At 35.7% G+C, this 14,185-nt stretch overlaps 1 protein-coding gene across 2 annotated transcripts in view; it reads right to left on the bottom strand.

The window, feature by feature from the left end:
* The window catches only part of LOC122397499, a 111,530-nt gene that overhangs the window by 9,663 nt on the left and 87,682 nt on the right, over positions 1-14,185 (bottom strand). For both annotated transcript variants that reach the window (XM_043396681.1, XM_043396682.1), the window contains exon 12: positions 1,090-1,244. In XM_043396681.1, coding sequence (XP_043252616.1) covers positions 1,090-1,244 — 155 coding nt within the window. The remainder of the gene's footprint in view (positions 1-1,089; positions 1,245-14,185) is intronic.

Raw genomic sequence — 14,185 nt, 5'->3', positions numbered from 1 at the left:
ATTATCTATTTTAGAAATTGTATTCTCAATTTAAAGTTTGTTACATTTTAATGAACCAAATTAAAAATAGTTTTTTTAAATAGAATCTTAAATTGATTTATATTAAATGGAGAATATTGAATAATCTCAGGTGCAATTATAATAATATCAATACGTCACTGATGAGTAGATACTTTTATGCAAATTCATATTTTTATTAATAGAATTAATGAAATGTGAGCTTCGTAGAGAGTTGTCTCAATTTCTAAATATAATAATTCGTATCTTTAAGTATTTCTTACATTTTTGAATGCTTCACTGGCTCCATGGGGGATCCCCCCAGTTGTAAGGGATAGAAACATTCAATTTACAAATCACGTTTGTATTTAGGTTCATTTTAGGAATCATTACAAGATCGAGGATTTATTTATTTATAGACCCTTTATTTTTATTAATAGAAGATTTTTACGTATTCTTTATTTTTATTAATAGAATTATGAAATGTGAGCTTTGTGTAGGGTTGTCTCAACCCTTGAATATAACAAATCGTATTTTATTTCAAGTATTTCTTATATTTTTGAAAGGGATAGAAACCTTCAACTTACGAATCACGTTTGTATTTGGGTTCATTTTAAGAATCATTGCAAAACCGCGAATCTTTATGCAAATTTCTATTTCTATTAGTAGAATTAATGAAATGCTAGTGTCATAGAGGGTTATCTCAACCCCTAAATATAATAAATTGTATTTTACTTCAAGTATTTCTTATATCTTTGCATGCTTCACTGGGTCCAAGGGGGATTCTCCCAGTTGTAAGGGATAGAAACATACAATTTACGAATCGCGTCTGTATTTGAGTTCATTTTAAGAATCATTGCAAAATCGCGAGTGTTTATGCAAATTCATATATTTATTAATAGAATCAATGAAATGTGAGCTTTGTATAGGGTTGTCTCACCCCCTAAATATAATAAATAGTATCTTACTTCAAGTATTTCTTATATTTTTGCATATTAAGTGCATTCTGTAATTTTCTCGAGAATGGGAATTTCCTATAAATGCATAAATCGTTACTGTACCGTGCAAGTTGACAATTAGCAAATTACTTACTCCAAGACTGGACAAAGACGCTCGTGTCGCGAGATGTCCAGAGTGCAATCCGGGCTCTATATCGTCTACGTCGATTACAGTGTGACTAGAGCCTGTCCTTGATCCTGTCCCAATAATCGGAGTGCTGCACGCTTCTGATAAGCTGCTTCCGTCATCTGCGGCGCAAAAAAACACAAGATAATCGAGCACGATAATCTGACGCGTCAATCGTGAAATAATTACTAAAATTACGACCCTGAACTTCACTTTGCGTTTATAACACCGTACGTACACACTGAAATTCTATCTTTACATCATCGAAACACGAAACTGTTCGTGAAAAATGAAATTAATCGTTACGCGCGAAACCATTATATTATAAATCGAAATGAAAATACAAACGTTTTAGACAGTATATAAAGCGTTTGTTATTTAACAGAAAAGGTAGATAACCTTCAGTGTAGCGAGTCGTTAGAAACCTGCCTAAAATTTGTTCATTTAACGTATAATATATCCTGTTAATCTATTAATAAGTGTCAAAGCGTGAGTTAATCGACTTGTACCGTTCTTAACACCGTTCCTCAGGTTCGTTTTAACTTTTTTGATGTTACACTTGGGGAATATAGGATTCCGCATCTCCGACGAGGATGACGACCACGTCCGTTCCTTTTTCCTTATCTGACACGCGGAAAATGTCTCGGGAAGAGAGAACGATTCCCAGGATTTATCAAATTTTTTCGTTTCATTGTTCCCTCCGTCCACTTTCGAAACCACTAGCAAGCTGGTGTCCACGGATTCAACATTATCCGCAACGGTAGATGTCGAAGAACCTTTGCTACTCATCGACGACACATCCAATTCCTTCGAATCTCGAATGTATTCCTTCATTTTCAGATCTTGCATCGTTTCGTTCAGCGACTCGTCATTCTTCAACGCTTTTGCACGCGACAAGTTTTCGTGGGTCCGTATCTTCGAGCAGCAGGGACAGCAGATATCTGGCAGCCAATGAAAAACTATATGTCGCGCCATGTTTCTTTCTTCGATTCTCTTTGGACACTTTTCTCAGTCGCAGATCTCTTATTCGAAATTTTCTTCGAAAGTTCGCGTTGGACGTTGGAGAAAACGAGTCTCGAATTGAATGAAACAAGAATCGAGATCGTGAGTCGATAGAAGTTCGTTAAACGCGCCCAATTCGTGTCCATCGAACGTGTCGATTCCACGGAAGCAATTTTGCCGTAGTTTCCGACCAGCGATTAACACCTCGTCGAAACGCGTGCATGGCACTGCTGAAAGGATGCAAACCGAGGCGAAACCTTTGGCGATACTGGCGAGTTTCATGGTCGTTTCTGGTAATCTGCAGAGGGGAACGTGAATGACGATAAAGTTCGTTCGTCGACGGCTGCTGTTAAGATACGATAGTCCGGACGAAAATCGTAACGCGTGCGGGTAAAATTTGTCTCTGTACAATTTCAACGTAATTTTCGTTCTTCGCTCTTAACCCTTGAGCATGATACGCTAGGGACTTTCACGACCCAAGTGAAATTTTTTTTGTAAATAAATAAAAACTTATTTTATGAATTAATTGTCAGGTTTAATAATATTAAAATTACTTTTCATTAAAAAAAGGTATAGAAAAAGTTAAATCAGATCTCGTCTGGAGGTTGTAAGTAATGCTTTAAAGAAGCTATTGACAAACAAATTTTTGAGCATCGTATTAAAATATAATACAATGCAATTTTATTATTAATTTTAGGTATATTGAAAAGACTGTTTATGAACCAATGTCATATAATATTAAGTGCAAAGACTAGACCGAAATAACTATTGACACTGTTTGAAATAATAATTTCAAGTATTTTGACCATAGAAATTCCAAACAGAAGTAGAAATAGGTGTTAAAGAAGTATAAAATTTAATACCTTGAGAAAAACTAGTATTTTGCTCTTAATCCTGGTATGACACGCTAGGGACTTTCACGACCCTAGTAATATTTTTTTGTAAATGAATAAAACGTGGTTATTTTATGAGATTACCAATTTTAACGCAATTTTAATGTCATTTTTTAACTGATTTTAAACACTTTTCGGACAAATTATTCTAGTTTATGAAACATTTCGAGTCACGCTTACGATTTATTTTTAAACAAACATATAAATAATGTGTTTTATATTTTCTATTTAATATATAAATAAAACTAATATATTTCAGTTGTAATTAAGTTTCCACAATACTTTCCAAATATATAAATATTTTAAATATTTTGGTAGCTATAGCCTGTCAAAGTTGAGTTTGGCAAAAATACCTTCAAACTGCTGTTAAATGTATATTAGTTTATTTATTAAAGTAAAAATTATGACACCTATTTATAATACGTAATATCGTTAACACGTTCACTGTCTGGTCTCTCAGCGGCGTATCCAATAGCACGGTGATATGACCCATATACGGGCCATAGACAGTGAACGTGTTGAAGTATAATTACTACTACGAACCATGATTCAATAGACCATGATTAAATATAATACGAAATATTGTTATTCTGAAATAACGCTGAAAATATATCCATCTCTGTGACATACTTCATTAAATATGCCAATAACATAATAATATAACATTATTTATAAGAATATTACTTCTCAGTGATATAAAAATAAGAATAATTAAAGTGTCTTTTGTGGTAAAATAGAGTGATGTTTGGTTGTTTATATAGATGTTTTTGGTATGGTATTTATAATATCAAGTGCAATTTCTATGAGCAAGTGCGAGAAATGTGTGCCAAGGTAAATGCTTGTAGGAACTTCGAGAGAGAAAGATGGCTTTCGTAACTCGTTTGTTTTATGTTTCACATTTGCCACATACATACATGTTTCACTGCTGCAAAAATTCTAGCTTGTAGCTTTTATGTAATTGCAACTCCCATATATTATAGTAAAATTACGATTATTGCGATCATATTATATTTCTCTATAAAACATGAATATGTCTATACTGAATAAATAATTACCCAAAAACAAATGCACGTGGTTTCATTAAATAGAGTGTCTTACTATAAAAAGAATAAAATACTTTGAGGTTGAGTTCAAGGTAACATTGAAAAAATACTATTGTTAGTTACTATTAATTACTATTCTATGCTATTATTTAAATATAAAATTAAAGCCCTATTAAGGGGCCATTCTACCTTGTAGGCATGAAAAATACGTTTCTTTGTGATTTTTTTTCGCGGGTTATTAAAGAGCGATTAATTCCGGATTTTGTAGATACATTTATTATATATTTAGCTATATTTACGAATTTTTGCAACGCATAATATCTATTGATTACGCTGTTTTTGTTGATCATCAAACAACAGTTTTTACGAACGGCACCCGACTGCGTACGTGATATCTTGCGAACAAGTTATTCGAAATCCTAAAACCAACGATATTCTTAATATAGATGAGTGTGGTTATAGCATGAACTAGGATCTTTTCAAAAAAACAAAAAATTGCAAAATGGCAGCTATTTTACGAAAAAATACTGAATATTTTCATATATTTGGTTGCTTTTTTGTTAATAAAAGAAAAAGTATTGCATATATCGCAATTATCCTAGTTCATGCTATAGGGAGACCAGTTCTGAAGATACTGTATAAATTTGATGTTGATATCTTGAATAGTTTTTTAGTTATCACGCACGCAGTGCCGAAAAATGTAGTTTCGAGAAAAACAGCTTTAAAGTTTTACGTCCAGTTATTATACCTGCGTGTGGTACATTTCAGCAGGCTATAACTTCGTTAGTTTTCCGGATTTCAATTTAATATTTGGTAGACATATTTTCGAGACTACATACTAAAGGAAAATGCAAAAAAAAAAATATCGATTTTTTTAATCCCACAAGGTAGAAAGGCCCCTTAAGGTTGAAAACAATTCTTTTATTTGAGATCTAATTATACACTCGGTTCCACAAGAGCGTGTCGGTCCTAATTTTATTACTAGACGACGCATCTGTTTAACAATCGGTTGATTCAACTGTTTGAACACTTGGCTTCATGCTTTGAGGTTAAATCAGTAGCGTGGGCTGTTATCTGCATTGAAGGTGAGAAAAATAACAATGAGTGCAGCGTACGCTAGTCGCCTCGAAGCGGTGTTTCTCTGTAATCATCCAAAAGGACCCAAAATGTCGTTCGCAGCGGCCAGTCGCTGCATGAGCAAGTCAGTGTCCTTTATTAAGAAGTGGGTGAAAAGGTACGAGGAAGTTAAAAATGTTGACGACCTGCCCCAACGTGGCAAGCGTCTCTCAACGTCGGAAAAGGACGACAAAGCAATTTTAAGAATCTTTAAAAAGAATCCTGGGTGTTCTCTACGAAAAGCCAAGTTAGTTTTAGCGAAAAAGGGTGTGGAAGTGAGCCTGAATACAATTCGACGTCGATTATATGATGCTAACTATGGCTGGCGGTGCACAAAGTTGAAACCATTTTTGACCGAGAAGCATGTTGAAAAGCGTCTGTTGTGGGCGAGGGCTAATATCGACCGTGATTTCTCCGACATTATCTTTACGGATAAATCCTCTTTTTGGGCCTGGGGTACAAGAAGGCATGCGTGGCCACCTCGTGCAGTTCCCGTTATCCAACGCACAGTGAAGCACCCGGTAAAGGTGCATGTTTGGGGTTGCTTCCGTAGACAAGGATTTGGAGTTTTGTACCTGTTTACGGACAATCTTAATGCCCAAAAGATGATCAAAATATATAAACATTGTTTATAAAAGTCTGCTAGAAGATGGTTTGGCTCGGATAACAGCTTGTGGGTGCTTCAAGAGGATAACGACCCTAAGCACCGAAGTCGTGCATGCACGGAGTGGAAACGCGAAAATGGCATCAGGACACTGGATTGGCCTTCTCAGTCGTCTGACGCTGATCCCATCGAAAACGCATGGGCAGCAATGAAGGTCAAGCTCAGAGAAAAGCGAGCATTTAATGTGAAACAATTTACACGTCACATCCGTCAAATATGGAGGCCTCTACTCGAAACAATGGCGGAAAATCTCGCCGAAAGTATGCCTAAACGATGCCCGAGCTATAATCGACAATGATGGCGACTGGACAACATACTAAGTAAATGCCTTGTAGTACGATGCTTATATTTCGAGGTCATACGTTCAATTATAAACAATTCTCTTGTGGAACAGAGTATATTTGCGGATGTACGTTGAAAAGAATGGATAAAATTCGCTGCGTGGAGCCGTAGTGGCACGAAAGGACTAAACGAGTACCGTACGGGGTTAATTAAGTTATTAAAGCTGTAAATTAAATCGTATTCGTCGTATTAAATCGAATTAATGCGTCCCTGCAAGGAAAACGCATTCAGTTCTCCGATCGCGTAATTCCCCGTAGAGCGAAGTGGCTGGAAAAGGTAGCTCGCGTTATTCGAGCGCTTGAACATCGATGCGTGGAAATGCGTGTGGCGTGAACACCCACACGTGTCCAATCGTACAAGTACCGTACTTGGAATACACACACGTGCCACGTAAGCGAGCGAAAGTCTTACCGACTTCTGCTTTAATTGACATTGGAACGTAATTTTCAACTATGCATCGATATATGCCGATGAGTTTCCAAGAGAAATTTCTCATGAACTCGTTTTGGATTCTCGACCAGTTATTTCACGCTTTTACGTTCGAACCCGAATCCCGACAATAGATCGTTCGATTATTCTGCTCCTGACGAGGATACATTAGTTCCAGTGTTAATACAAAGTGAATAGCCACTTAACTTTCTACATCGAATGTTGCAGAATCGTGTAATCGATATTCCAGAAAGTTATAAAACTTTTAAATAGAAAGATAAATAGAAAGATGGCTAAATTAGCTACGATTCCAGCAGCTACAGTAATTTATGTAGCCTGCAAAGGAGCGTTCAATTCTCCTTTCACCACAGAATTGTATACTTTTTAAACAAATTATAACTTTGCAACTTCTCTTAATTACTTTTAGCAATTTTATGAGAAAATCTCTGGAGGTCCTATCAATAACGAAACTAGTGGGAGGTTTGGAAATTGTGAATCGAGTCTTACGATCAGATATTTCAATTTTTTACGTAACCATAAGTCTCGTTAAAAAGTCCAGCGGAAGAAATTTTCATTCATGTACGTAGTTTGTGTCTATCTCGGCATAACACTCAAGTTTGTTTCGAATTTGTAAATAATTGATGGTAAGACGTTTCGGAATCTAGCGAAACAGCGCGTGATTTCTGTTCAACGTGTGTATGCTGGCTTTTTAGTCAGTCTTGCACCGATTCACTTTTACTTTTGCAAATGTTGCACACCCGCCGATTAAATCAGCTCTCCCGAATGAAGAAACGGAACGCTTCGCCATCAATAAACACGTTGACTCGTGGTTATCAAAATTACTCTATCGGAGCAGCGATCTGCTTTAACGGGAAAGATAATAATCGCGATAGAAATACACCTTTCGACTAAAAACGTTTCAACATTTGGTCTATTTCTGTTGCAATATCGTTGACCTTGATATTTCGAAGAATTTACACTTTTTCAAGTAATTGCTAATTGAGTTTCAAGTTTGGAGGTGAATTTAATGGTATTTGGGTTGAATGTAAACTGCTGTACGTAAAAGAGCAGAAAACACGAGCTAGATAGCGAGAAGATAAATTTATAACAATTTTAATTTATTATTATTGAATAAATATAGTATAAAGAGTTATTGTCGAATAAGTATAGTTAATTTAACACTAGATTTAGGAAATGATTTGATTTAAAATGCTTCGTTCGGTTAAGTCATTCGTGTTTTCATCGTTCGATCGATCGTTACGATCTATGACGTCGAGTTTTACGATCCTCGAGGTGTCACAATGAGTTTTTACAATTTCTGGGTCGACGATATGAATTCTCGTAACCGCAAGTTTATCGATATCGAATATCATGACCCTGTGACGTTGATATCGAACCGCTTGTCTGCGAAGGTTATCGACAATAGTAATGTTATACCACAGACGAGGTATACGAGTAGACCTTTCACCTAATGTATTTTTTTCGGCTCGTTTCTCTGGGGTCCCGGGACCCCATTACCATTTTCGTATCACTCGCAACGTTACCAACAGATTTAGAAATTAACACAAGAGGAAGCGAGACAGAAAATGAAATTACATAAATTTTATTATTTTTTAACGGAATGAAAGCTGTACGGTCCAGAATTGGGCATCGATCGATTAATTTCATTGGAGTGACCAATCGATTAAGATTATTTAAAGTTTCAAGATTATTAAAATACGAAAGGATGTACCTCATCGACAACAACACCGAAAATCCTTATTTATTTAAAAAATAATTCGTTATGGTAGTCAGATTGGGTCATCAAAGTCCATACGGTGAAAGGTCTATTCGTATACCTCGTGTGTGTTTCGCATAACATCAAAAGAAAAACGGTAGCTTGGAATGTTTATTGTATTTCTTTTACAATCGCGATTACTACCTAGGGTAACCTCGACGAGAATTTTTTTTCTCGAAAATGCGTAGGATTTCAAGGATATGTCTATTACCAAAAATGATTCTAATTGACCCCCGCAACCGAAAATAATTTTTCCAGAACGATTTGAAATTTTTTAATATAATATTTATAATCGTTTTAATATCTTTAAAACGTTCCAATTGGCCGACACGAGAATTGTTCTCGCATGTTTCGAGATTAAACCCCTCGATGCTTGAATATTTTCCAAATTTACGATCCAAAATACACAACTTCTCTTCGTGTGCATTAATATGTGTTTTGTTGGGTGTTGCAATATATTGTTTTGCGATTTTAGTGACGCAGTTTACGTATCTTTGTTAGAATCCTGTATAATATACTGACAAGAAAAGAAAGGTGAAAACTTATACAAAAGAAGGTATCGTATAAAGAACAGAAGATCGAAGAAATGAATACGTGATGTATGACCTTGGTTCTCGACAGAAATTCAAAGAAATTTTCAGTCTCCTCGAATTTGTCCATATTCTCATAACTATTGTTTGCAACAATTATTAATTAACATCAGGCATTAGTTAAAATAATGCTCGATAGCGGGGATTGTATTAATAATTGTTTTTAATAACATTTTACGTAGAATATTCATTTTTCGGTCAAAGGCACGGTTAACTGTTAATTGATTGGTAAACACGCCAAGGACGGTCTTCCCCACCCCTTTAACTCTTCCGCCTGAGGCTAGCTGCCGGTGACGAGATCTCTCCCTCTCTTTCTCCTCTGGGCTGGCGGACGTGGCGGAACGTCCTGGGTCTGCGCTCCGCTTCTACTGACCACTACTGACTACTGGCGAGCTCTGGGGACCAATACTGACCAGTAGTGACCACTAGTGACCAAGACTGACCACTCGTGACAACTCGTGGGAACTATTGACCACTACTGACCACTACTGACCAGAGCTGAAATACCGCGTGTAACTATGTGTCAACAAGTAGTAAGTCCATTCCACTCATTTATATGTATGCATACAAAATTTGTTTGTTTCTTTTATTTGATTGTACGATGTCAATTGGATTTTGTCTGTCTATTCATTATTATGGATGTTTCTTTCGTCTTTTTCGACTTTTGATATCAACATCGAGTGAAAATGGTAATGAATTACCGTGTTGGTTCATTTTCATATTTGTTCCAACAATATTTCGTGAATTTTTATGACATCGATGGGAATATGATTTTCAATTTTGTGTCATTACTCGAATTCTCGTAACATTTCACGGGGCTACTTTGTTCAATTGTTTGGTACTTTCTTTTTGACGTTATCTGTGAAATTGTTTCGACGTTTTAACTACATAGGTAGATCGTCATTATTTTTCGATTATTCAGAATTTTTATTTTGTTTGTTGGTTGATTATAATTTTCATTTTGTCGATAGTTGTGAATAATTTGATTTGTGATTTATTACCATTTCCACTGTCTCATTATGTGTCTATTTTGTACATTTCTTTAGGTATGAATATTTCTAAATTTCGTAACTTCTCCAGCTTATAGATTCTCATCTACTCCACTACATTCTTCGATACATCGGTTCACTAATCGCTTAGTTTCTTTAATATGATACTAATATAGGTATCTGTTTTTGTTTTAGGTTGAATCTATTACAGATCAATGGCAAGGACATCGAGGGAAGACGTCACAACCGCCGAGGGATTCATCCGCCGAGGGACATATAATTCTTAGTCTATTAGATTTAAGCTTCGTCGTGAGTTTTAAAATTAACGTCGAAAATTTCTTTATTGTACGTGTCTCCGCGTCCTACCAAGCAATTATTCAATAAGTAGCTTCTCTCTCGCTCGTTCCCTCGTTCCTAGCTTCGATCATCACTGTTTCATCGATTGAAACATATGATCGGTCGTGTTTCTGGTCCGAAAGAATCGCCTTCCCTTGGTAGCTCGATCGAGGGAAAATGGTACTCTGCTGGAAGGTGTGGAGTTTCCGTATCCTGCGGAAACGCATACCTTCCAGCGGAAGTCGACACTGTTTCAGGTACTCTCTCTATGTCAGACAACTTGAGTCGGGTCCTTCGGGCTCCCGGCGGGTTGCAGTGGAGAAGTGGAGATCTTCGATTCGGAGTCGCAGATAACATCCGTTATCCTATAGAGATCTAGTTAGCAAGGGCAGTAGGTTCGATCCTCGGATCCGCTGCACGGTTCAGCGTCCCGTCGCGTCTCGTCGCGTGTCCCTCAAATTAACTTCGTCCCTCTTTTTAACCAAATAATTGCTTGGTACAACTATATCAGAACATCCAAGGAACTTTGTTTCCTTCTATCGTCCGAATTTTAGTTTCAACTTGATTATACTTGAGCTTCGACAATAATTTTAAGTCTCCATTGTATGCGTCTCTCAAAATTGCCAAGTAATTATTTAACAAGTAGCTTCTCTCGACTCGTTCTCTCGTTTTTCGCTTCGGTCACCGCTGTTTCATCGATTGAAACATGTGATCGGCCGTCCAGTTTGTCCGAAAGATCTAGTCGCCTGCCCATGATAGATCGAGAAATAGAAATCAATCTACCAAGGTCAGTGTCGATTCGATCCGAAGATCTGCTGTACGGTTCAGCATCGCGTCGCGTCGCGTATCCCACGATATAGCTTCACCCCTTTTTAAACAGAATAATTACTTGGTACATTTGAATTAGATATAAGCATCGACGACTCCCATGTATGCGTCTGCGTATATGCCAAGTAATTCTTTACCAACTAGCTCCTCGTTCACCCGTTCTCTCGTTTCTTGTTCCGGTCACCACTGCTTTAATGTAGAAAGTAAGTGATCGGCCGTTTAGCTGGTCCGAAGGGTCAGTTGCTGTCCTCTGGCGAGACGATCCAAGGGAAAGAGTATTTCGGCCGCAGAGGGGATCAGGGACTGTTCCTGTCTACGGTAGCCCCGATACACGCTCCCTCTCTCTGTCAGTCATCTTGAGTTGGGTTCAGCTGGCTCCCAACGGGATGCATGGGGGAAATGGGGAACCTCATCATCATAAATATAGATCTTCTTAGGTTAGTTTTGATTCTCATTGATTCATCAATGATTCTAGAGTATTGTCACAGACTAGGTATACGAGTAGATCTTCCACCCAATGTATTTTTTCGGCCCATTTTTATGGGGTCTCGAAACCCCATTACTCTCCACTTTTATAGCTTCCTTTATGCATCCATTTATTCAATAAACATTTTTATCATCATTTGTAATTATTCAGTAATTGAGCATACCTCGTTCGGATGTATAGCCATTCGAAAAAAACGTTTACGACTTTATACTTTTACGACCTTCTGCAAATGATTAATAGTTCCGGGACGCGTTTAAAGTAACTGCTCGAGTAAATTCCGCGGTTGCCTCTTTACGACTAAAAAACCGAGCAATAATGTTAAGCAACAACGTAAGTAAAATTTGATCTATAAACGTTGCGTGCATTCAATGAATGGGGGAAAAAATACAACGCAAGAAGATTATGCCTTCTGCTCGTCAGCGAGGTACCGTTCCTTGATATCGCAAAAAAGTGACACGCATTTCAAAAGCCGTCGACAACAGCCTGTTGACTATGTCCGTCGACTTTCCAAGTAACGTTATAGTAAGTGCAGCGCCTAGTTTTCCGCACCTGATAATAAATTGCGACGCAAACTTTGTCGTTGTTCACTGGTGCATATTTAACTAGTATAGATTGTGTTTCCGAATGTTTCGTTAATTATGCTTCTACAAATTCTGTTATTTACATTCTCTCAAATTTCTAAATATTTTACGGAATTTTAAAGCTTTTAATCTTTGAGGAGCCTCAGATTTTTCGAACAATAAAATAAATGCTTACAAGTGCCTAACGAATAAAATTTTGTTCAGTTTTTGGTACGATTATTCCAGCTTTACGAAGCAATTAAATATGACGATGTTATTCTGCAATTTTGAAACAATTTCGAAGCTATTTCAACTCTTCGATAGATACTGACCAAAATTCTGTTACCAATATTGATATTTCGATTTACGTCACTGTTATTGCTCTGTACGTAAGCAAATATTCGCCTAAAAAAAAGCAATAACTCGATGAAAAGCAAATATAAATCCTTGGAACAGAGAAACCATCGTTGAAACATCATAGTAGAGGGTAGAAATTCTACAAAAATACACGGAGAGAATTTTTAACTAAAAATACAGTGTAGAGGAAGCCTGGGATAACCTGAATTTTTCCATGAAATTTATACGTTGTTATTGGGGAATTTGTAGGTTTTACTGTTGTAAAAATTGTTGTAAAAAAGATTAGGTATTAATATTGTAACATTTATCTAATTGCAAATTTCATATATTACAGTAAAATTGGGACTATTCATTGGCGATCATATTGTATTTTTGTGTGTGAAACATGAATATTTCTATAATAGGTAAATAATTACTCAAAACAAATACACGTAGTTTCATTAAATAGGGCCTTCTATTATAAAAAAAAAAATAAAATACACTAATTTGGGGTTTAGGGTAATATTGAAAAAATACTATTGCATTTAACCAAGGGTCGTGGACTATATATAGAAATTAAATGATAATTGGATGTCTAATATTGTAGCTTTTATCTAAGTGCAACTCTCATATATTATAGTAAAATCGCGACTATTGCGATCATATTATATTTCTCTATAAAACATGAACGTGTCTGCACCAAATAAACAATTATTCAAATGCACGTAGTTTCATTAAATAGGGCCTTTTATTACAAAAAAAATAAAATACACTAATTTGAAGGTAATATTGAAAAAATACTATTGAATTTAACCAAGTGTCATGGATTATACATAGTAGAAATTAAATGATAATTGGATGTCTAATATTGTAGCTTTTATTTAATTGCAAGTCTCATATTATAGTAAACTTGCGACTATTGCATGGCGATCATATTGTATTGTTGTAAGAAACTTGAATATTTCTATAGTAGATAAATAATTAATCAAAACAAATGCACGTAGTTTCATCAAATAGGGCCTTTTATTATAAAAAAAAATAAAATACACTAATTTGGGATTGAGTTCAAGGTAACATTGAAAAGATGCTACTATTGCATTTAACCAAGTTTCGTGGACTATACATAGTAGAAATTAAATGATAATTGGATGTCTAATGTTGTAGCTTTTATCTAAGTGCAACTCTCATATATTATAGTAAAATCGCGACTATTGCGATCATATTATATTTCTCTATAAAACATGAACGTGTCTGCACCAAATAAACAATTATTCAAATGCACGTAGTTTCATTAAATAGGGCCTTTTATTACAAAAAAAATAAAATACACTAATTTGAAGGTAATATTGAAAAAATACTATTGAATTTAACCAAGTGTCATGAATTATACATAGTAGAAATTAAATGATAATTGGATGTCTAATATTGTAGCTTTTATTTAATTGCAAGTCTCATATTATAGTAAACTTGCGACTATTGCATGGCGATCATATTGTATTGTTGTAAGAAACTTGAATATTTCTATAGTAGATAAATAATTAATCAAAACAAATGCACGTAGTTTCATCAAATAGGGCCTTTTATTATAAAAAAAATAAAATACACTAATTTGGGATTGTGTTCAAGGTAACATTGAAAAGATGCTACTATTGCATTTAACCAAGTTTCGTG

Source organism: Colletes gigas, unplaced genomic scaffold, assembly GCF_013123115.1.
Source record: "Colletes gigas isolate AHSC1104 unplaced genomic scaffold, ASM1312311v1 Colletes_gigas_Sc00009, whole genome shotgun sequence".
NCBI classification, from domain to species: Eukaryota; Metazoa; Arthropoda; class Insecta; order Hymenoptera; family Colletidae; genus Colletes; species Colletes gigas.
The sequence above is the reverse complement of the archived record's forward strand: the minus strand, read 5'-3'. Positions and strand labels throughout refer to the sequence as shown.